General features: G+C 48.0%; 2 protein-coding genes across 3 annotated transcripts in view; one reads left to right on the forward strand and one right to left on the reverse strand.

The window, feature by feature from the left end:
- The window catches only part of FAM167A (family with sequence similarity 167 member A), a 31,044-nt gene extending 15,600 nt beyond the window's left edge, over positions 1-15,444 (reverse strand). For both annotated transcript variants that reach the window (XM_074947432.1, XM_074947431.1), the window contains exon 1: positions 15,127-15,444. The gene's annotated coding sequence lies outside the window, so the exon portion shown is untranslated. The remainder of the gene's footprint in view (positions 1-15,126) is intronic.
- An 873-nt stretch (positions 15,445-16,317) lies between these two features.
- The window catches only part of BLK (BLK proto-oncogene, Src family tyrosine kinase), a 91,525-nt gene continuing 82,853 nt past the window's right edge, over positions 16,318-24,989 (forward strand). The window contains exon 1 of the mRNA XM_074947429.1: positions 16,318-16,512. Coding sequence (XP_074803530.1) covers positions 16,490-16,512 — 23 coding nt within the window. The 5' untranslated portion in view covers positions 16,318-16,489. The remainder of the gene's footprint in view (positions 16,513-24,989) is intronic.

A 24,989-nucleotide genomic window follows, 5' to 3' on the forward strand; every position in this document is an offset into this window, starting at 1 on the left:
AAACTTTGAAATTTCACATACCTCCACTCTGCTCACACACCTCTTCGTCTGAGACTAACCCTGCACCGCTGGCACCTTTCACGTTAGGCTATTAGCATGTTTTACAGACATCACTGCTCTGAGGTAGGCCAGTTTTATTAGTCAGCTGAGATGGCAGTGGATTAAGATGTGGGTTCTATTCTCACTGACTCCCTGTAGCCATATCACTTCCCCTGTTTGTGCCTCAGCTTACCCATCTGTAAAATGGAGATAAATGAGGCTGACATGTGAGATCTAAGCACTACTATTGTTACATGGAATGGGGTGATGTTAGGCCCAGATAAGTTAAGTGACTTTCTCAAGGTCATGCGCTAGGTCTGTGGCTGAGCTAGGAATAGATCCAAAGGACTAAAAACACAAAACAAAAATACGTACTGCTGGGTTGGTAGCATGCCCAGAAAGAACTGCCAGTGGATATCCAGCCTTCTAGCTGAATACACTAAATGTTGTAATCTGAGTGATTCAGTCATTCTTCTGCCTGCTATTCATGCCCACGAGGGCCCCTGTAATTTTGAAATTAAGACCACAATTACTCCTCGCAAATCTTTTCAGCGAAGATTCAATTTAAAATAAACACCAGCAGGCAGCAAGGTTTGCCCCACCGTTGTGTGTCGGCAGGGAAACCGACTGGGAAGCTGATAATATACACACAGACGGTCTGTGGGTGGAGAGCTATTCAAGCGACAGGCTTGTTCCTGCTCCCCAAATTCATGGGAGCTACCTTGGGAGCAGGATGAGGCTGCAAAGCTAGAGTCGATTCAAGCTCGCAGCTCTCACTGCGGCTCGTCTGGATGTCTGATGGAAGCATCAGAGGCTGGCTGTTAGGATCCATGCATGCTGCTGAGGAAGGGTGAGTTAGTGGCTAAAGCAGGGCAGTAGGCGATCTGGGTCCAGCTGCCAGCTCTTCCACAGAGTCTCTGTGTGATCTTGGTTAAGTCACTCTCTCCGGTCGAGATCTTCAAAGGTATCTAAACACCCAACTCCCATTGAAATCAACAAGAATGAGGTGCCTATCTACCTTTGAGGATGTGGGCCTCTGCGATGCAGTTCCCTAGGTGTGAAATGGGGATATAAATACTTATAATTATTTGGATTATGGTAGCGCCTTGCCCTGCCCCCTTTGTGGTCGGTGCTGTACAGATTCTTTTGTCTGTCTTGTCTATTTAGGTTGCATAAACTATTCAGAGCAGGGATTGTCCCTCACTGTGTCTGTATGTGGCTAGTACAATAGGATCCTGAAACTACCCTTACCACCTGTCCCTGCACTGGTATTCCCCAGTGGGGAAATGACACTTTCTCTCATTGTCACAGGTCCCTGGCTCAGGATTTTTTCTGCACTGAAAGACAAACCACTGCCATTGCGAGCCTCGAACCCGTCGCCACTCTCGCCCCAAGCGAAAATAGGCAATTTTCACCGTGAAACCTCCCAGGCCGCCCTGTCTCAAAATGTGCAAATAGATTTTTCTTTTGAACAGCAAAGTGTCTTATCACTCCCACCCTTTCCAAATTCAATGCTGACAAAAGGGATCTTGTTCCCGCTTCCCCCCGAGGTACATTCACCGGGGCTCAGAAAGCTAATGCGGAAAGTTATAAGCATGTAAAAAAGTGTGTGGAGTTCTAAGAGAACCAGTTTCGTAACCCTAACCCTAATTTGCTCCCAGCCTCTGGCTAGGATAAACAGAGATCCATCATATCCGAAATCTGGGACCTAAGTTATGTTCAGCCCTTTGCGCTGCCTTCTGCACGGGAGTCAATGCCACCCTCTAAGCTTGTGCACTTCATCAGTGTGATACGGTATATACTCCAGCTCCGGCATAATATATATCCAATATCCATGGCAACATGCGACCCGTTGTATAGGTAAGAAGGAACAGTAACTAGTACACATTATTTATAGCGAATAATTGAAAAGGCTCTGCCTGGAGAGAATGACTTGGTTTGCTTGGTTACTGCTGACAGGTGAAAAGAACAGGAGGACTTGTGGAACCTTCAAGACTAACAAATTTATTTGAGCAAAAGCTTTCGTGAGCTACAGCTCACTTCATTGGATGCATTCAGTGGAAAATACAGTGGGGAGATTTATATACATAGAGAACATGAAACAATGGGTGTTACCATACACACTGTAAGGAGAGTGATCAGGTAAGGTGAGCCATTACCAGCAGGAGAGCGGGGATGGGGGTGGGGGGAAACATTTGTAGTGATAATCAATGTGGGCCATTTCCAGCAGTTGACAAGAACGTCTGAGGAACAGTGGGGGGGGGGGGGGGGAGAATAAACATGGGGAAATAGTTTTACTTTGTGTGATGACCCATCCACTCCCAGTCTCTATTCAAGTCTAAGTTAATTGTATCCAGTTTGCAAATTAATTCCAATTCAGCAGTCTCTCGTTGGAGTCTGTTTTTGAAGTTTTTTTTTTGAAGAATTGCAACTTTTAGGTCTGTAATCGAGTGACCAAAGAGACTGAAGTGTTCTCCGACTGGTTTTTGAATGTTATACTTCTTGACGTCTGATTTGTGTCCATTTATTCTTTTACATAGAGACTGTCCAGTTTGACCAGTGTACATGGCAGAGGGGCATTGCTGGCACATGATGGCCTCCCTGGCCCATAAGTGAGTATGGCTCGAGCCAGCATTCCTTGTGCGCCCATTGAAATCAATGGGCCTTTGCAATGAGCAGATAATGCTCTGGTTTTCTGTTCCTGCAACGGGTTAAGAAGAGGGCATTTCGTGAAATATGAAGAGAGCGGAGACTCACTTGGCTGATTTTTAGAACAGATAAGAAAACAAATCATGTTATTGCAATGCATGATTCAGCCTGTGGAGCCCACTGCCACATGATATTACTGAGAAAATAGTAAACTCTGAAACAGACTTGGACATTTGTGAAACCGATAACTATAGCAACTGCAGTAAAAGCAGCTAGGGTAACAATATTCAAGTGCTTTCAATACTCATGACATAGTGTGTAAGCTAATTGCCCACTGGGAACAGGAAGATATTCCCTGCTCCCAACCATGGCATTGCACTACACGATGAGATGCATCGTGGGGGTTTTATACTTCCTCTGAAGCATCTGGCGTTGGTCACTATTGAAAACAAAATGGTAATCTACTGTAGTTGGGCCATTGATCTGTTCCAGTAAGCATGGCTATTCCTATGTTTCTAACTGTACAGTGACAGCTTTAGCCTTTGAATATTGTTACCCTAGCTGCTTTTACTGTCCAAGTCAGTTTCACATTTGCCTCAGTAATATCATGTGGCAGTGGGTTCCGCAGGCTAACTCACACACTGCATTAACATGGTTTTGATAATGATATTAATTAGTCATTTGCAACCTAATTCCTGAACCTCTGCAGGAAAGCGATGCGCTCAAGTCCTTAATATAACTCTGGAGAGATGTCAGGAGAAGCTTCCATCCTGTAGAATGACTCAGCTTCCCTCTTGCCTTCATGTCGAGAGCACAGAGGGAGGAGGGATTTGGGGGATGTGGAACCTTCCACTTGCTTTGTCAAAGCCCATTTGGCTGACAGGTAATAATAACATTGCCATTATGAGTCAATCAGGGGCTGATGAAAGGAAGTGGAAGGCGCTGAGCTACGAATGACTCCATATTAAACAGTGCAGTCCATGGCCTTTTACACTGCTGTATAATGGAAGCGGCATTTTAAATGACCTACTTTAACATCAACCCTTTCCCCACCCGACAGCTGCCCCGTGGCTTACGCGACGTGGCCCACGCCTTGTCTTATTTGTCTGTAGAGCACTACGCCTGGCAAGGCATTTTGCACCGCTAGCTCCCAGTGACTTCAGTGGGCATTCAGCACCATGGGAGGTCGAGCGTCAAGGAATCAACAGGTTAATTTTATTGGGTTGGATTTTTTGGAGGAAAAAAGAAGGACACAGAACTGAGATTTGGTTAATATTCTGTATCAAATGGAGTGATGTGCAAAGAGCAAAGTATCCCTTTCATTTCATTATGTTAGATGGACAGTACATTATGCTATTTCCCTGTATTGTTCTGAATGAGCAGCAAGTGATTCTAATAGCCTTTGTTAGTCTACTCATTTATTCTTTATTCTATATATCAAGCTGCAAAACCCTAGACTTCCCTGGCCCGAAGAAAGGACTTACATAGCTCCTTTACCGAAGAGCTCTCCAAGTTGCCTAGTGGACTGTGCACTGGACTGGCCCCCAGGAGACCAGTCGTCTATTCCCGACCTTGAGCAAGGCACTTCACCTCCGTTCGCCCCTCTTTAAAATAGTGGTAGTGATACTGACCTCTGCTGCAATGTGCTAGCCTGGTATCATTAGCAATAAAAAATAGGGGTGATCTATGCACAAATAGCAAACAATGTGAACGTAAACTGATTTCAGTGTAAAAAGAAAAGGAGTACTTGTGGCACCTTAGAGACTAACCAATTTATTTGAGCATAAGCTTTCCTGAGCTACAGCTCACTTCATCGGATGCATACTGTGGAAACTGCAGAAGACATTATATACACAGAGACCATGAAACAATACCTCCTCCCACCCCACTCTCCTGCTGGTAATAGCTTATCTAAAGTGATCACTCTCCTTACAATGTGTATGATAATCAAGGTGGGCCATTTCCAGCACAAATCCAGGTTTTCTCACCCTCCGCCCCCCCCAGATACAAACTCACTCTCCTGCTGGTAATAGCCCATCCAAAGTGACCACTCTCTTTACAATGTGTATGATAATCAGGTTGGGCCATTTCCAGCACAAATCCAGGTTTTCTCACCCCCCGCCCTTTTCCAAAAACCACACACACAAACTCACTCTCCTGCTGGTAATAGCTTATCCAAAGTGACCACTCTCCTTACAATGTGTATGAAAATCAAGGTGGGCCATTTCCAGCACAAATCCAGGTTTTCTTACCCCCCCCCCCAAAACACACACACACAAACTCACTCTCCTGCTGGTAATAGCTTATCCAAAAAGAAAAAAGAAAAGGAGTACTTGTGGCACCTTAGAGACTAACCAGTTTATTTGATGAAGTGAGCTGTAGCTCACGAAAGCTCATGCTCAAATAAACTGGTTAGTCGCTAAGGTGCCACAAGTACTCCTTTTCTTTTTTCTTTTTACGAATACAGACTAACACGGCTGTTACTCTGAAGCTTATCCAAAGTGACCACTCTCCCTACAATGTGCATGATAATCAAGGTGGGCCATTCCCAGCACAAATCCAGGTCTTCTCCTTTTCTTTTTGCGAATACAGACTAACATGGCTGTTACTCTGAAACCTGATTTCAGTGTGAGGCTACGTAGGGACACTCTGATTTCAGAATCAAAGAGGCTACAGTCAATTGTTTTAACCAACGTCAATTTTTGCTACTTTTATTCTGAAATAAGTGACTCCCCTCCACCGTCTCTCCCTCCTGCAGATTTGCACCAAAGTACCTAAGTAGGTTTTAGGAACCTGACTGAGTTCAACTGGTGTAAGTCTGTGTGTAAACCAGACTTCCAGGCTGGATCCTGGTGAGAAAAGCAAAATCCATCTGAATGATTATGATGATTTATGGTTTGTATTGTGGTGGCGCCTAGAAGCCTCGGTCGTGGACCAGGACCCCATTGTGCTAGGCACAGGGCAAGCACAGAAAAAAAGATGCTCCCTACCCTGAAGAACTTAATGGGTCTTGTTCCACATGAGGACCATCGAGGATGGAAATTTTAGCTGCCACTGGCCGGGTTACCTGGACAATCATTCTGTGGCCACTGATACACTCAATAGCAGGAGTTGCAACATGACCCAGGCCCATGGGAGGCTCATATAGGAGACATTGGGAGGCTAAGCCTCCCCAAAAAGGGACGGCCATGCAGGAGGGAAATGCTGTGGATGCGGCGTGGGACACCCCTCTGAAGGCAGCCGGAAGCAAAACTCCAGAGAAGTCGGGGGACCCACACTCTGCCCTTAGCAACTGCGGTTACAGAGTTGGGAGGCATTGCTCACTAAGCAGCTCTGATGATCCAGCCACAACTTACGTCGCCTCTGGCCATGATCCAGCCAGGCCTTTGGATTCATGAGGAAGTATCTGTTATCTCCACAAAAGCACCAGGCAAAATAATTTCAGGGAACAGGCATAGAATCATAGGGTTAGAAGAGACTGCTCGTGGATGTCCATCTAATGGACTTTGATCTCTGCTGCATGGCTTACAATGAATGGGGAACCTGGGCCTCTCAGCTGGAGGAATAAAACATTGCACTGGCGCTGAGAGTCCTGCCTGCCCACTGAAGCCAATGGGAGCAGAGGGTGCTCAGCACTTCTGGCCCCAAACCCATGGGAGTTCCATGCGAACAGCTGTCACGGCCAGTAGCAAGGGACACTCATGTAATGGAGGGGCTGCTGCTAAGGGGGCCCACCTACTCCCCTTTCACCCTGTCCTGTGTATGCTGAATTCCCGCCTCTCCATCGATAAGCCATGCCTGCTCGGTGTGGCTCTCTGTCCCCCTCTAGTGGTAGCTAGGCCAACTAGCAATTGATGAGCCTGCCATAGCCTTGGCCAAGTTAGTTGAGACAGTAGAAGCTCATGCATTAAAATCCAGAGGTCCTCGTTTTGATCCCTGCTGCCGACAACTCCAACCAGGAGTGTCAGAGTTACATATGTAGGATCAGTGGAGAAGCCAGCTGGGCACTTCTGTGCCTGCTGATTCCCTGCCCTCTGCAGGTTCACACTGTACCCAAAAAGCAGCGTACAGACAGGAGAGCAAAGACATAATCCCTGCTACAGGATGCAGAGGGTAGATGGGGAGGCAGGATGAGGGTGACCAATAGAACAGGGCGCAGTTATTTATGGCTGTTATGTAAATATCTTGCTGGTTCTTGTGGGTGTATTGACTTTAATTGTACAGATAAGAAGGTTAGGCAGAGGAGCTTCCAATTACAGCCGCAAGAGCTGGAAAATGGGGTGTGGGCATGCTTCTCCCCGGCAGCATACAGGGAGGTGGGGTAATTAGACACACCGGCAGCAGCAATGTTAATTATGTGCATTGCAGTAGCACCTGGAGGCATGAAATGAGATGAGATCCCCATCATGCCGGATACTGTGCAGACAATCACTGCTCTGAAGAGCCCAGAATCTAAATTGGAAGACAGACAAAGGGCTGATTATTAGTCCCATTTTGCAAATGAGGAACTGAGAGCAAGTGACTTGGCCAAGCTCACACAAGGAGAGCCGGGGAACTGAACCCAGATCTCCTGGGTTTTAGTGCTTTGCTTTAACCACAAGGTGATTCTTTGCCAGGATCCCTGAGTGCAGCCCTTCTCTTCTTACATGAGTAGCACCTTCCCATTGATGTCAGTGAGACTCCTCAGGTGAGTAAGTGTAACACACACTCCTCCTGGGTGTGGTATTGTGTCCCATCTAGTGGCACTGAGATCACTTAGGGCACATCTTCACTGGCAACGTTAAAGTGCTGCCGGCTTGTGTAGTCGCAGCAGAGCACTGGGAGAGAGCTCTCCCCGCGCTCTAAAAAACCCACCTCCGTGAGGGGCGTAGCTACCAGCGCTGCTGCACTGTCTACACGGGCGCGTTACAGCGCTGAAACTTGCTGCGCTCAGCGGGGTGTTTTTTCACACCCCTGAGCGCAAAAGTTGCAGCGCTGTAAAGTGCCAGTGTAGACAAGCCCTTAGGGAAGGAGAGAAAATGAGCCTGCTCTACAACCCTAGCTAGCAGCCAGTTGGCTTTTAGCTCACGCGGTAGAGGCTCATGCACTGAGCTCCAGAGGTCCCCGGTTCAATCCTGCCTGCCGATGACTGAAGTCTGTCGGCCTTACATAAGGGCTGCAGGATAGGGTCCCAATGGCTAGGTATGGCAAGTTTCAGAGTACTCATGATGATAAGGGGGCACCAGTCACAAAGAGATGATCCCTGATTCAAATCATTTGCAATCTAAATATAAGACAAGTCCACGTGGAAGATGATAAGCATCTGGAGGCAGGACAGTCCCTTTGTTACAACCTCTTGAGAGGCATTGAGCAGAGGTGGCTGGAAAACAGATTTTCTGCCTGGCAAAAAAAACCCCTGAAAATTCAAAAATAAATAAATAATAGGGACAAACAGCTAAAATGTGAATGTTGTTCATGAAACAACATTCTGAACGAAAATTCACGTTGGCTCAATCAAACCTTTTATTTGGATACATTCAAAACGTTTCCTTTTTTTTCCCCCAACTTTTTTTAACATAAAGTCGATTTCTAACCCGCAGGTTGTTTTGATGGGAAACACCCCAACGTTTCATTCTGCAAATGTCGAAGTGGGACACTGAGGCATTTTTGGAACTCCCCCCCCCTTTTTTTTTTTTCCAAAAAGAAATTTCACAGACACTCATGAAAAAAATTTTCAGTTTTGTCAAAGCGGCGTGACCGTTTCCGGCGGCAACCTGTTTGTCTGAAAATTTTCCAGCCAGCTCTGATGTCAATTTCTCAGGTCTTGTTGAAGATGCTCCGAGCACCGGGTGCTCTGCACCTGGCAGAATCGAGCCCTGAAGGGAGCAGTTTTCTATCCCTCCTGAGCCTTAGGTTTGTGTTGAACAATATACGGATTCATCTCCTGCCAAAGGAGGGGGAAGCAGTTGCTTCGCTCTCTCTAGGGTGACTTACTTCCTGGGTATGTTTGGGGAGGGTGAGGAGAGCTATTGCTTGCTGCTGTCACCAGCTGATCTGCTGGGAGCCGGGAGGCAATGGCTGGTTGCGCAGCACAAACGACAGTGAGTTTGCTGTGGGCCTGGCAGAGAGGAGCTCGCAAACGTTGCCATAGAGATTAGAAGAGGGCAGGAGGCTGGCTCCACTCTCCCTGTGACCGTTAACAAGCAGCTTTCCCCCTGCATTCATATGCCAGCCGGTTCTTGGTGGAACCGCATCACAGGTGCGCGGTGGGCAGGGTGCAGATGGTACCGATGCTGGGAACAATGGCTCGCCCTTTTGGCCTGTGGTTTCCAGTCAGGGATGGGATGCTGATACTCTTGAGTTGAATAGTCCCTTACTCCACAAGTGGCCAATCAATGGGGCTGCTTGTGGAGGAAGATTTCCCTCCGCATGAGGAAGGGGTATCAGAATTCGGTGGCTTTGGGTTAGCAATAGGCGCACATTTTGGGAATTGTGTTGCACGAATCTGTCTCAGTGCACTTATACCCCCAAACATATGCAGCATTGGTGGGACAAAGAGCGGGTGGATAAATAATAGTCCTTGCAGAATGGACGTTAGAGACTGAAAAGACCTATTAGGTCATATGTCCATCCCCAGGGCTCTGTGGAGGATTGCTCTCCCTGCATTACATTAGAGCATGTGAATGTCTGATCTATTACTGTATCATTTGCCATATGTCCCTGCCACACAGATCCATTTCCATAATGTCCTTCAATAGCCTGGAACAACCTTCAGTCTCAAGAATAAAGAAGGAAAAAAACCGTGTTCAAGACTAGTCTCTCTGTGGGCCTGATCCCAAGTCCGTCAATGTGATTGGGAGTTTTCCCATTGACTTCAGTATGTGTTGGATCGGGGGTAGGTGTGTAGGGAATACGATATAAATACATGCAGCGGTACAGCTTAAAGGACTGATTGGATTGAGTTTCACCTGGCAGCGTTACTCATGGGTAGCAAAGCCATGAATGCATTATGCAGGTCACTGTGGAGCAAACCTTTATACTGTAGGACCACTATCCATCATCATGTATTCCTCCGACATGCTCTCAGGCTATGTCTACACTTACGTGAGTATGTAGAGTCCAGACACTGCATGCCCCCCGTAGCATGGGTATAAACAGCAGTGTATATGGTGTGACACTGCCTAGGTGAGTCCAGACACACCAGAACCTTAGGGTATGTACCCGGCATGGCTCCCTACACCCCCAAGCAGCGCCTTCTCCGCCTACGTTGCTATTTTTAGCAGTATCGTGTCCTGCTCTCCCTGCCGCCAGAGCCTTTCCCAGCTGCCTCTCCCCCTCCCACCCCCCCCACCAGAGCCTTTCCCCGCTGCCTCTCCCCCTTCCCCCCCCCCCACCAGAGCCTTTCACCGCCATGCATAGCGACACAAGGCAGTGTGGACTCGGCCTGCTTTTCACTGCGGCGTGTAGCTACACGTACCCTACACACCACTGCCAGTGTAGACAAGGCTACAGACACATGCTTACGCAGACCGGCTGATTCTGAACCCGTTTCGTTACGGAACAAATACGTTCAAGAAAAAACACTTTGGGACCGTTTTAGAGAATTTTACGTTTTTTACTGGGACCAGTTCTTGAACCTGTACTGGCTTAGTGCCCAGAGGGCATCACCGCTGCAGGTGCAGACAGGCATAGCTCCCCATGAGTGCAACTGCACAGGGCAGAGAGGGAGGTATACAAGGCCTCACATCTGAGCTAAAATAACTTTGCTGAACCGCAAATATCACAATTTTAAAGTCTGGCTGTTTCCCCAAAAGTCTGTGATCATACTTCTTGCCTCTCGCCCTTTGTCTGTTTAGTCTGTCAGCTCTTCAGCTCAGGACCGTTTCTTACGATGTGTTTGTACAGCGCCTAGCGCCATGGGGTCCCAACCTGGAGGTACGATTGTAATGCCACTAGTGCCACCACTAATACAATGACACATAAACACATCTGCTGGCTGCTGATGCTAACTGGAACAGCAGTGAAATAGTTAACACTGAGTTATCACCAGCGTTCCCACCATTGTTCCTTCTTCACGGTAATAAAACCTGATCGTGCAGTCCCATGTTCCAGCACCAGCCATTGGCTGCATATGGGTTGCTCTGGACTCCTCCCAGCTCATAAACATATTGTCTTTCCTATGGTAGCCCTGGCAGCTGAGGGAGAATATTCCCACCCTAGGCTCACATTGAATTGCATCCTTTACATTCCAGTCGCAAGCAAATGAAGTCAATGGAAAGACTCCCACTGATTTCAACAGGTTTTGGATCAGGCCCTCAGTCTGGTTCCCAGACTCTGCGAGGTGAGTAGGAAGAGCTGAGCTTTTTTCACCTCCTGGTACCTGTAATTAGGCGATGCGTCCTGGCCCTTTCCTTTGTTGCTTCTCTCAAATAATGATCAGGAAGATCCAGAGAGGGGAGACGTGGGGACCAGCTGACCGATCGCTCGCTGGTTTGCAGGGGAAATGAAACCAATTCACCAGACTTCAGAAAAAGAGCAAAACTGTGATGAAAAGGGATTCAGGGAAAAGGGAGGGGACCGGCCCTGTCAAACACACCCGGCCAGCAGCACTGCATCCCCCAGTCATCCCTGACGGAGAGAATTCAGTACAACCGACCTAGCATTGCCTTGTGAATTCCTTATGCGTCTCCTCATCTTTCTTCCGGGGGAAGGCTGTTCACCCAGAGAGGCCCTAAAGATTACAAACTAGGATTTTCCCGAGCATCTCTCTGAGCATACAGTACACCCAAGCTTCCTGAATCAGTGCTGGGCCTGATCCTGAGCAACCGTGGCTCCCCCTGGCCTCACACTCTGCGGGGATCAATGAAAGTTTTGATCCCTACATTTTATAGGACTTTTTCCAGGCTAATTTCAAATCTCAGTGGTCAGTATCAGGGCTCAACTGTATAAACACAGAGGTAGGCAGGGTCCCCACAAGCAAAGACGCTATTCCCCCCCCGCCCCTTGTCAACCTCAAATAATTCCCCACACTTCCCAGGTGTGCATAGCCCAAGTTGTGGGCGGGTGGGGGGGAGGGGAAATCCTAGCCCACTGAAGTTTTGCTATTGATTTCAATGGAACCTGGATTTCTCCCAAAGCGTTTAATTCTGACTTCTTCCTCGGAGCCCAGTTTCCAGCTTTTTGCCTATGTATGAGCGCATCCGCAGCCAACTGCAGCTGGTCCTCACCTCCTGTTATGCACAAACCCAGCCAGGGTCTGACCAGTACCCTTGTGGGAAAGAGAAGCAGAGTTCTGTAACTGCCCTGATTGGACCTAAAGGCTGAATTTTCAAAAGCACTCAGGCAACAGAATAAGCAGCCACACAGCCCAGGGAGCCCAGCCCATTGGGTGCAGATCCCTTCTGAAAACACAGGCACTGCTGGATGCCAGGCACTTTGCGAATCCGGCCCTTGTGTAGCTGCCTAAATAGGAGCTGAGCTCTACTGAAAATTGGGCCCCAGGGTGAGTGCAGAGCACTTGGAAGCCTGGCCCCGAGCTCTTTTGAACACGCTGGTCCCAAGGGCTCGGTTGTGGCCTTGGCCACAGTCTTGTACCATCAGTGGGGACTCCCAGTAGGACTCTCACCCTACCCCCCCAAAGAAGGGAGAGTAATTAGCCATTGGAACCGCTTGTCCAGGGTCGTGGCCCACTGAGATCGTTACATGGGGATTGGATGGCGTTCTCAGAGATATGCTCCAGCAAGGCAACGCATTTGGGGCAGGAATTACCCAGTGGAATCCTCTAGGAGGTGCGTCTAGGATGATCACAACAGGCCCCTCTGGCCTTGAAATCTGGGAAGCTGTGAATCCATCCCGGAGTGCTTCAATGCAAAGGGGCAGTGTGGACGTGAGCCCTGCTCTACACTGCTCCCCCCCACCCTGCCCGCTTTAGGATGGTTTGTGCCCTGGCAGTGCCAGGAGGGAGCAGCCCCTGCTCCACAAAGGGCAAGAATGGTGATCCTCGCCTGAGGACACAAATGGGGTGAGGGCAGGCTCCTTGTGCCCAGCTGCACATAGGTCAGACACAGCCTGGTGCCAAAGGTCCCAAGGGTACCTGGGCTTGTGCCCTTCCCTGCCTCTCCGCTGGCTGCTGCCCTTCACTCCAGAACCAGCTGCATTTCACTGGGGCTGTATGAACAGAGGCAACAAAGTGCTTAGGGATCCTTCGGCAAGACAGTTGGCCTGTGTAAATATAAAGCGTTCTGTCTCCTTCTGGGATGAATGAAAAATACTTCTCTCCCTGGGAGCCATGGGGAGTGAGTTAACTCCTTACATACAGGAGGGAATTTAGCCTGGGGAGGGGTTTCTTGTAGAAGCTCTTTACTCCTTTCAGGGCTTGATCCTGTGACCTGCTGAGCACCCTGCACATCCATTGAAGTTTCCAGGAGTGGAGGCAGCTCATGGCAGCTCCCCGCCGCTTGCAATATTGGGCTCCAAGTTCCTTTTAAAACAGACCAGGTACAGGGGGGTCAGTATCCATTGTCTGCCATAGCTATTGTTCCAGACTCTCTGTCTCATCCAGTTCCGTGCCTTCTGATGTGATCCATACAAACACACAGCTGATTCATTTCTTTACCAGGCGTTCACCAAAATTGTCAATCGATCCATGATTGTTTAAAGATGAATTGACAGCTAACTGCCCCTGAAAGATTCCAGGTCTGGAATGCATCCAATGAAGTGAGCAGTAGCTCACGAAAGCTTATGCTCAAATAAATTGGTTCGTCTCTAAGGTGCCACTAGTCCTCCTTTTCTTTTTGCAGGTCTGCTAATACCACAGGGTCAGGCTCCTCTTTCCTAGACTCAGTTTCTCTGCTATGTTTGAAAAACTCGGATGGCTGAGAGTTGATTATGAGCAGAACGCAGCTACGAAATGGGTTTATAATGACCACAGGACAAGAGGTAATATTTAAATGTGCATTAGCAGGCAGCCCTGCTTTCGCAGAGAGATGAGAAATGTTAACTCTTCGAACACCATCCAACACCACATTTTAAAACTATGGTACTTAAAGAAACAAATCACTGGACTGTACTTACAGCAGAATCTCCCTAACTTCTATTGACAACCGGGAGCTCCACTGAACTTTGTAAATTAGCAACTCCATGAGCAAACAAAGCAAAGATAACCCATCGCCAGGTGGACCAGGGTTTATTTACTGGAAAGGAGCAGTTTAGTTGTATTCATGTTAATAATGTTGTAATCACAGTAAATATACTGTTGTATATTTCATAAGGGCAGGGAAGTCTTAATAATAAGAGTGCTTGCTGCTCTGGAATCTTTACTGAGAAGTAGTTAGAGATCCCCTTAGTAATTTACGTGTGTATCAATTATACGGTGCGTGGACTGGCGGTGTTCTGCTGTGCTATGATTCAAGAAACCCAAAGCCCGTGGAAAAGGCTTTGCAGGAATTCTGGATTTTTTCCCACTGTTAGAACAGACTGTATGGGCCATATCCTCAGCTGACGTAAATCAGCAGAGTTCTGGTGGAGCTGATTTGCTCCAGCTGAGGCTCTAACTCTGTGTCTGACTCAAAGACGGAATGACAATAACTAACCCTGAAAACACCATCCCCCAGGGCAGCCCATCCTGCCTACACCTAGCACCCCAACATTCACTTGCACAGGGTCAGGGCTGTGAGCCACAGATGATTTTCCCTTACATGGCCCAGACTCTGCCCAGTTCCACCGGTGTCCGTCTAGGGATTTTCTATTGACTTTGGCCAAGTTCCCCCCCCCACACACATCCCGTTTACAGCCATGTAACTGAGAAGAGAATCCGTTCCTGTACAGGCTAGCTGGGAGTCTAACTGAATGTCCTTGATGGGGGTTTTTTTTTTGGGGGGGGGGAGGGGAGTGGGGGATGCAGCAGCCACTTTGGGCCAAATTCTGCTCAGATCTAAACGCTGCCACAAGCTCATTCAAATCAACAGCACTGCCCAGTGTAGTCCCTGAATGGATTTTGGCAAGCCATAAAAAGTGTGCATTCCCGGGGACATAAGATGTAGGGTGACCAGATGTCCCGATTTTATAGGGACAGTCCCGATATTTGGGGCTTTTTCTTATATAGGCTCCTATTACCCCCCAACCCCATCTCGATTTTTCACATTTGCTGTCTGGTCACCCTAGTAAGGTGCCCCACTGGAGCACATGAGCACACCTGATAATGCCCTTTCCTGGACTATGCTGGGGTTAGTATGGACAGCTCCCACCAAAGGGATCTCCACTCGACCTCCACCCAGTTCCCGGGCTCGGATACCACTGTCTTACCCTTGCCCATATTACCAGAGACAAAAAAGACCCGTGAGGCCATCTCATCAATCCTCCTGCTAGTGCCTCTTTTATTGATGCTTCGCTCCATCGTCTGGGTGACACTATGGTTTACTACGGCCCACGTTAGGAAGCAAATAAAGGAATCGAACTTACCGGGGGCTGAGTCACAATTACTATGCCAGAGACATGCTGTCTTGCTCTGTCACTCCTTCTGCCTCTGGTTTGCAACTTGGGGTTTGCAAAGCTCAGTCAGTGGAGCCATCAGGTTTCTGTCTCGCTCTTGTCTCTGTCTTGCTGCTGAAATTTCTGTGTGTGTGTGTGTGTGTGTGTGTGTGTGTGTTTTAAGGGATTTTTTTGTCGGTGGTTGCGTCAGGCCTGTTGCCTGGATACAGGCGAGCTATTCCAGTTGGAGCTTTTCAGTCCAGATTTTCTGTCACCCTCCCATTCACACCACTGAGCCCTGGACCCTACCTCCTACCAAGTAATAACCCTGAAGAGACTGAAAGGGAGCAGGAACTGGGCTGGGTCCTAAATACCCCCAGGTTCAGCTCGCTGGGGTAAGGAGAAAAGGAGGGCTGGGTGCATGAGAAGTGAAGTCAGTGCAGCTGACAAAGCATCTGGGTTGATGGCACTTACCCTTGTCGTCGGGGATGGCAGGCCAAGATGTCTGAGATGTAATAAACCAGATGCTTGAGATGTAATTAAAAACAACAGGAGGCCGGGGTATTTCAGAATGTGGCAATGGCTCTTGTATGAAGACTCCCTGGCATGAAGCAATTCGGGAGCCACCCCAGGGTATTCTTATTTAGTACAATTACCAGCTGTGGTTTGAAGAGCACAGCTTTTGCTTATTGGTTCCCCGATTATGCTGCTTGCACGGGGACCACAGAGCAGTCATGGGGGGCCTATGGGAGGAGCTTTGAAAGCCCTTTGTTCAGATCCAGATCCTGAGAGCTACTGAGCACCTCCTGAGTGGGGCTGAGCTCTCAACGACTAGGTAGGGAGGTAGAGAGGTATGTGGGTGAAAACATGTTTCTGTTATCAGACTTATGACACCATCTGGCCCTGTCTACACTAGCCAATGAAACAGTGTTATGTGCTTTTCTAGCAACAACCCCCCTTTGTGTTTACACTTTTCTTATTGGAAAGGTGCTAAGATTGTTTCAAATCTCAGGGCTGGTCTACAATGGAAGCTTACATTGGCACAGCTACATCTCTGCAGCGTGTGAAAAATCCACCCCCCTGGGAGACATCGCTATGCCGATCCCGGTGTAGACAGTGACAGGTTGACGGAAGAACTCTTACCTCTTACCTCTCAGGGAGGTGGATTAACGACGCTGACGGGAGAACCCCGCCCGTCATTGTGGAGCGCGTCTACACTGAAGTGCTACAGAGGTGCAGCCGCAGCCCTGCCACCGCAGTGTTTTACATGTGCCCGTAGCCTCGGAGCCTGAAAGAGAACCTGGATGGCCAGAAGCTATCTCAGCCCGGATTCACCAAAGTCCTATGCCTTGGGATGGATTTAAACACTGGGTTTACGTGAGTAAAGAGCAGTGGCTGCCAGGTGTCAGGCTGACTTTAATCCCTTTCTAGCAATGTTAAAGTTTAACCCTTTGGAGGCTGAGGCTCTGTATTTACCTACACTTGTAAAGCACTTTTCGCCTTTGTATCTAAGTGCTGTGTCTGTCTTTAAAACACACTGTGGCATGCAGCGTTGTGGTAGCCATGTTGGTCCCAGGATATTAGAGAGACAAGGCGGGTGAGGTCAAATCTTGTATTGGAACAACTTCTGTTGGGGAGAGAAACCAGCTTTCGCGTGTGAGCGCTGTGTAAGCTCAAAAGTTTGTTTATCTCGCCAAAAAAAGATATTCCCTCCCCCGCCTTGTCTCTTTAAAACACATTGAGCATTCAGCTTTTGTTTGTCTGGCAGTTTGGAAGTTGCTAGTGCTCTGAAGGGTTAAACCCTTTCATTCCCCTTCCCCACTTTCACATACTGCTCTTAAGCTTTTGTGAGAGAAATGCATGACCTCCCCCTTTGTATAGGTCAGGGGGGAAAATGTCTCCCGCTCTAGGTTTCTTTGCCTTCCCCTCTCTGCTGCACACCAGGGCCATTCACATGGCATACATACAGCAGCGAGAACTCATCTCCTCCTTCTCCCACAGGACAGCCCCCTATTTAAGAGGAGAATCTCCTGTAGCTGTTAACAGAGCAGGGCTTATGACACACTGCTGAGCAGTGCTGATACCAATCAAGAAAAAGCTGTGGCATGTAACACACCAGCCAGTTCTTTACAATCGATGGATTACGACTGGGATTTTTAAAGGAACTGAAGGGAGCAGGGAGCCTCCTTTGAAAATCACAATTTAAGGGTGGGGTTGTCAAAAAGCAGCTAGGCAATTTACAGAGTGTCTCTTTGTTCTGTATTTGTACAGCGCCTTGCACAAGCGGGTCCTGCTTCATGACTGGGGCACTCCCACGATAATAATAAATAACAATAATGGTCATAATAGACTAATCGTACACCATAAATGTCCAAGGCATAGATGAAGCTAACAGCTGGCAAACAGCCCACGGGGCAGAAATATTTTCAGATAAAGTGACTGTCAGTCCAGATAACAAACACATTTGAAAAAAATCAAAGTTTATGTGTGGATAATTCGCAAATAAGTGGGGGTGGGAGAGCAAAACTTGTCAACTTAATTATTTGCTGCAAGCAGTTTGCCCTGCTCTACCGCTTGAGAAATTCTGATTCCATCCAGCAGACGGCAGGGTTGCAAATTCACCAACCCGCCCAGTCCAGTCCAGTGTTAAAGATGGCTCCTCCCCAAGGGGTGTGTCTGATTTGAGTTTAATGTTCTAGTGATTTAAGACTTCACTCAGGTTTATGAGGTCACCTGACCCCCCTGAAATGAAGGGCAGCCATGTTTCTACGTATAGTCGGGTGCCAAGAGGGAGGGGATTAGATTATCATTTATATTAACTAATGGAAAAAAATCACATAATTTGGATGTAGCTTTGAAAACATTCAGTGTGGATGCATAAAAAGTATCTGATCTGGAGTTTGTGTTTGAAAATAAACCTGCATGTTTCTCCCATACCTTTCCTACCCCACCGCTCAGTAATCACACCACTTATTTGACCCGATCTGCTTGCCTGTCCAGCACCGTATTAGATTTCTTGGTCTCTGGCTCCTGTGCATTGCCAATGGTGGGAGTCATCTTCCAGCAATGTCCCTGTCAATGCATCATTGCCTAGTACTTATCAAGGGCTTTCTCAAGCAACACACTGAAAACTTGGTTGCTAGGTCCATCGTACTGGACTGGCTTATTGTGGGTTTGCCAATCCACGTGAAGTGAACTGGAGTTGTGCAGAGTTGCTGTCTGCCGTTTCTCAGACCTGGTGCTCTGGATCGATTGGTTGCGTGGAACCCAGGTTGGCTGCACATAGGGTGCCAGCAGGTGTATGCCATCTGCACCGTGAAGGTGGAGATTTTCAGAGCTGTGTAGGAGATTTAAAGGCACAGTTCTAGGCACCTGTGAAAATCTCAGTCTTAAATTACTGGCGCGAAATTTCTTGAGAGGAAGAGCAGGACTTTTTTGTTGTTCTTCATCAGGAGGGTGTTTTGGTGACTGCTGTGGAGAGGGAGGATGGTCCAGTGGTTTGAGTGCTGGCCTAGGACTCCTGAGACGCGGTTTCACTGCCCTGCTTGGCTGCAGGTTCCCCATTTGACAAGGCAAAGTCTCTCTGTTTGCCACCTATAAAACAGAGAGAGCAGCGCTTCCCTCCCTCACCAGCGCGGTGTAAGGTTAAATGCACCGGGTACTCTGGTAAGGGAGCTGTCGACAGTGTGCCCTTGTTGCCAAGAAGGCTAATGGCATTTTGGGGTGTATACGTAGGGGCATTGTCAGCAGATCGAGGGACGTGATCGTTCCCCCTATTCGACATTGGTGAGGCCTCATCTGGAGTACTGTGTCCAGTTTTGGGCCCCACACTACAAGAAGGATGTGGAAAAATTGGAAAGTGTCCAGCGGAGGGCAACAAAAAAGATTAGGGGACCGGAACACATGACTTATGAGGAGAGGCTGAGGGAACTGGGATTGTTTAGTCTACAGAAGAGAAGAGTGAGGGGAGATTTGATAGCTGCTTTCAACTACCTGAAAGGGGGTTCCAAAGAGGATGGCTCTAGACTGTTCTCAGTGGTAGCAGATGACAGAACAAGGAGTAATGGTCTCAAGTTGCAGTGGGGGAGATTTAGGTTGGATATTAGGAAAAACTTTTTCACTAGGAGGGTGGTGAAACACTGGAATGCATTATCTAGGGAGGTGGTGGAATCTCCTTCCTTAGATATTTTTAAGGTCAGCCTTGACAAAGCCCTGGTTGGGATGATTTAATTGGGGATTGGTCCTGCTTTGAGCAGGGGATTGGACTAGATGACCTCCTGAGGTCCCTTCCAACCCTGATATTCTATGATTCTATGATTCTATGACCTCCATTTTTTATTCACATCTTAATTCTTCCTGCCTGAGGATCTCAAAACACTTTGCAAACATAAATGAATTTAGTCTCCCAACATTGCTGTGAGATAGTTAACACCTCCGCTTGACAGACGGGGAAACTGAGGCACAGAGGGATTAAGTGATTGACCCAGCATCACACAGCAAGTAAGTATCTGAACCAAGATTAGATCCCAGGGGTGAAATCCTGCTCCACTGGCAAAATTCCTATTGACTTCCATGGGGCTGGGATTTCAACCCAGGTCTTCTAATGCCATTATGCTCTTTGTTAATACGGCCGTTATTATTGTATGTTGTTGTGTAGAGAGCATTGTAAGTGTCCCGGGCGTTTTACAGAGGCATAAAATATGAAGGGACGTGATGCCCACCCGAAAGTCTAACTTGGGCAGATCTGATACATGGGGTGAAGGTTCAAAGGTGGGCGCTTGCAAGCATGCCTGCTAGCAGCAGATCCTCGCTGGCAGGCTTCAGGGAAAAATACCCTTCAAGAAGGGATTGGAAGGGAATGGTGAGTGCTTGGTATACATAATAATAATAATTAATAATTAATAATAATATCTAGGCCTTGTAGAGCACTTTATATCTGTAGATCTCAATGCACTTTATGAAGGAGGTTAGTACCATTATCCTCCTTTTACAATTGGGGAAACTGAGGCAAAAGCCAGGAAGGGATTTGCCCAAGATTACCTAGCAAACCAGGGAATTGAACCCAACTCTCCAGAAGCCCAGCCACTAGGCCACTTCGGCTCCCCTCCCCAGGTTTCTCCAGCATTGCATTCAACAAGGCACCAGGGCCAGAGTGGGAAAGGAAGACAACCCTTTCCAACTGTACAAGGAGGGTTGTAATGAGCAAGCAGAGGTGTAAGCGGAGCGAAATGAGAGTGAGGTGGGGAGGTGGAGTCATGCAAAGCGAGGACAGCTCTTTCTATCGTGCATGGCTTTGTTTACACTAAAGTTGCTCTGAACCCAGGTGAATTGGATGCTGGTTAATTCAATTTAGCTAACACCTTTGTAGTCGTTAGTCTGGACTTTCACCAAGTTCTCCCAGGTTTTTGGCTTCCCAAACACATGTGACCTGGACTAAACAATTGGGGAGGGGCCGGGCCATACTCACAAATGTGTTAGCTAAGTCAGTTGACAATAATTAACTTGAGCTAAAAATTGGGTGACCGGATGTCCCGATTTTATAGGGACAGTCCTGATTTGGGGGGCTTTTTCTTATATAGGCACCTATTACCCCCCATCCCCTTCCCGATTTTTTACTCTTGCTATCTGGTGACCCTAGGGCAACCATGCCCTATAACTAACACTATACTGTACTTTACTATAGTAAAGATGTGAGCTGTAGCCCAAGGAGTTTTTATGTTAGTGATCATAGCCTGTGGAACAGCATGGCTATAGTCTCTGTGCCTCAGTTTCCCCCCTGTGAAAGGAGGCAGCAATTCTTTGCTTCACAGGGGCGCTGCAAGGATAAATTCAGTACTGTTTGTAAAGTGCTTTGAGATCCTCTGATCAGGTGTAAAATTTAATCTTTCCTACTCTTCCATGCAGCTGTTGCCCTTCGACGCAACATTATAAAACAATAATTACAAAATGCATATTAAGCCCCAGTCCTGCACTGAGTTCCAGACAGGTGGGCCCAGGAGGAAGACCTGCAAGTTACATAAGAAAGGCACTGAGACCCCTGCACATTTGAATGGCATGTAGCTGAGTTTAAAGGTTAATAAGAAATTCTGTTCTAACCAGCAAATAAATGACTCATTTACTTGCACAGTAAAATCAATACACACACAAACAAAGGCTGAAGAACTGTGTTACCACAATAATGGAGCCTGCGCTGACCCCCGTTCATATTCTATTCATATTTGTGTTACTGATTTCAACTCAGCACATTCAAAGTTGCCAGGAATACACAGCATGACTGAGAGCCTGTTCCAAAGCCCATTCAAAGTCACCAGTAGGACTGCCATTGACTTCAATAGGCTTGGGACCAGGCCCTACATCAGTAACTAAATCGCTTTAGTACAAAAAAGAACCATTGATGGCCCAATCTTGATGCTTATTTATCCGTCAGTCATTGCTTTTATGGAGCACTCGCCCTACAGAATGCATCTCAGCGTAATGTACTGTGCGCCAAATTATGTCTAGTCCAGTGTGAATGTGCAAAAGGAGAAGGGGGCTGGGCATATGTGACATCTGCACTCCCCTCCTGGCATGGAGATACACACATAGGCCAGGTCTATGCTAAAAAATTAGGTTGATCCATCTGTGTCACTCAGGGGTGTGAAAAATTCACACCTGTAGTTAAGCCGACCTAACCCCTGTGTAGATGGCCCTAAGGTGGCAGAAGAATTCTTCTGCCAACCTATCTACCACCTCTGGGGAGAACCTCTCACCAACTTCTGCTGGTGAGAGAGACAAGCTTTCGAGCCACGCAAAGGGCTTGGCTACACTTGCGAGTTATAGCTCAGTAAAGGAGCCCCGGGCTCACTCCCCGTCCACACTGGCAAGGCATGTAGAGCGCTTTGACTCCGCGGCTGGTCTGCTCCTGGTACTCCACCTTGGCGAGTGGAATAACGTTTGCTGCACCCCCGCTGGAGCGCCGCGGTGCCAGTGTGAACGAGGTGTTGCATTTCTGCGCTCTGATCACCCTCCGGAAACGTCCCATAATCCCCTTAAGTCAAATGCCCACTCTTATCATTGTTTTTGAATCGCTGCAGGAATGCAGATGTGCCCTTTGAAAGCTCCATTTCTGACAGCCGGCTGCTTATCTGCTCCGAGACAAAGCAACCATTAGTGTGGAATGCTGTGTGTGAAAGAGAGAGGTGGGGGCGGGAGGGGGCTGTGCTGTTGTCTGAATTTACAAGACAGCATACTGACATGCTCTCAGCCCTCCAAAAACCCACTCTCTCTCACCCCACACACACACAACACACTCCCTGTCACACCCCACCCCATCCCACCCCACCCCCATTTGAAAAGCACATTGCAGCCACTTGCATGCTGGGATAGCTGCCCATAATGCACCGCTCCCAATGCCGCTGCAAGTGCCGCAAATGTGGCCACGCCAGTGCGCTTGAAGCTGTCTGTGTGGACAGACTGCAGCGCTTTCCCTACTGTGCTCTCCAAAGGCTGGTTTAACTCAAAGCACTCTACATCTGCAAGTGTAGCCGTGCCCAAAAGCTCTTCTCCAGGTCTGTGAGAGGTACTCAGAGTGCCACAGCTAAATACAAGGTGGAACAGATAGTTTATCACAAGTAGTTAGCACATATTTGAAGGGACCATTCAAGGCGAAGTGGCCCATTAACACTCCTGCAGTCATAGGCCAGAAAGGGGGGTTAGTGGGTTACTTTTTGTAGGATAACAGTTAGGTCACCTGAAGATCAAACTTGCTTCACCCACAGAGTTTCCTTCATCTGAATTGTTGTGAGGGTGTGGGCAAATCACTAAACTGCTCCATGCCTTAGTTTTCCTATCTGTCACGAGGAGATGATGGTACTTACCCAGCACTTGGAAATCTTAGAATAAAAAGTACAGTTCAAGGACAAACTTTTTTTAATGATCACAAACCTATTCTTACAGCCGATGCTTCAGAAGAAGGTTTAGGTTTCCCATAATGCACCTCACTGTGCTGCAATAGACTTGGGCAATGCCACGCTATTGCTATCCCTGGGCACGAGCCGGTTCATTTTCCGACAGGGGGCCCTGACAGTTGTGTTAGGGGATCTGCAAGGCGATAAACTCATGCGTCACCGGCCCAGCCTCACTGATCCTGGAGGGTTCCCTTCTGTGAGAAGCTGAGTGCCCTCAGCTCCCGTTGTAGTCAGGAAGAGCTGAGAGTTACCCCGCCTGAATGCAGTCAGTATCGGCTCAATCCTGCTACGGCACTGAGCACCTCTTGTAAACTGCAGGATGTACTCAGCGCCCAGACTGGATTGAGCCCTTATATGCTAGTGCAGTCTGGTATTCAGGGGCTCACACTAACTCACTGGTGGAGCATCATGTTTCGCTAGCCTGCCAAATGACCTCATTACCAAATCATATCTCCAAATACCCGGGGGCATTCACTGACATTTTAAAGTAATAAGAGTGCAACATCCAGTCCATTCTCCAGCAGAATGAAGCAGGAAGTGTTATTAATGCCAGCTAGATGGGGAAATAATTATTGAATGATAGAATCACAGAAGGATAGGACTGGAAGGGACCTCGAGAGGTCATCTAGTCAAGTCCCCTGCACCCAAGGCAGGACTACATAATAACTAGACCATTCCTAACAGGTGTTTGTCTCACCTGTTCTTAAAATCCTCCTCAACCTCCCTAGGCAATTTGTTCCAGTGCTTAGCCACCCTGCCAGTTAAGTCTACACTATATACTTACTTTGGTATAATTATGTCACTCACAGGTGTGAAAAATACACACCCCTAAGCAACACAGTTATGCCAACTTTAACCTCCTGTGTAGACAGTGCTATGTCGGCGGGATTAGGAGCGCCGGAACCTCGGTAGACTTCTGGGGGGCGTGAGGACCCACCCCTCTCTGTGGCCCGGCCCCCTGCTCCTCCTCTTCCCCCCAAGGCCCCACCCCCTTGCCAGGCTTGAAGCTGGAGCCAGGCAATGGTAAGAGCTGCCCAGGGAACCCGGTGAAATTCATTCCTATGCAAAGGCCCTGCACAAGGCCTGTGTGCCTCTTAAGCCCAAATTTCAGGGGTAAGAGGAAGTATGGGCCAGTGGCTTGATCACTGGCCTGGGTTCAAGTGCCTGCTCTACTACAGACTCCCTTGAAGAAGTCACCCTGTCTTTCTGTGCCTTGGTTCCCCATCTTCAAGATGGAGATGAGAGCACTGTCCTACTACCGCACAGGGGTGTTGTGAGAATAAATCCATTACAGATTGCGAGATGCTATGGTAATGGGATAAGAACATCTGTAAGATGCATCTGATGAAGTGGGTATTCACCGACGAAAGCTTATGCTCCAGTACGTCTGTTAGTCTATAAGGTGCCACAGGACTCTTTGCCGCTTTTACAGATCCAGACTAACACAGCTACCCCTCTGATTCTGTACAGGAGTGACTTTCATATAGAACACCAATGGGTCTATTTCAGTGGATTCACTGGCTTCTAGATAAAGTTGAGTTTCAAATTCCAGGGTGTCACCACTGTTCCAGTTGCTCATAGCTCTTCCAAACAAATACCTTTTGGGGTGAAATTCTCCGTGCTTTGTCTCAGTCCCAAGGTGAATGGCTCTGGGAAGTTTGAGCAAACTCCGTTCAGCTATTGTTGAGTTATTGCAGCGTGTGGGTGGTGGAAAATCCTCTAGAGTATGTTCTGATTAGGGATTTTAACTCAAGAATGGCCGAACCTAGTAAGTTTGGGTAAAATTGTGACTTGGGCTCCCTTATAGTGCTGAGTGAACTACCTGGATCTTGGATCTGGCAAGTGGCATGTGGGTGACGCACCCCCATGACTCCTCCCCCAGAGCAAGTGGACAGGAAGTAGGTGGAG

The sequence above is a fragment of the Natator depressus genome, chromosome 3, assembly GCF_965152275.1.
Source record: "Natator depressus isolate rNatDep1 chromosome 3, rNatDep2.hap1, whole genome shotgun sequence".
Classification (NCBI taxonomy): domain Eukaryota; kingdom Metazoa; phylum Chordata; order Testudines; family Cheloniidae; genus Natator; species Natator depressus.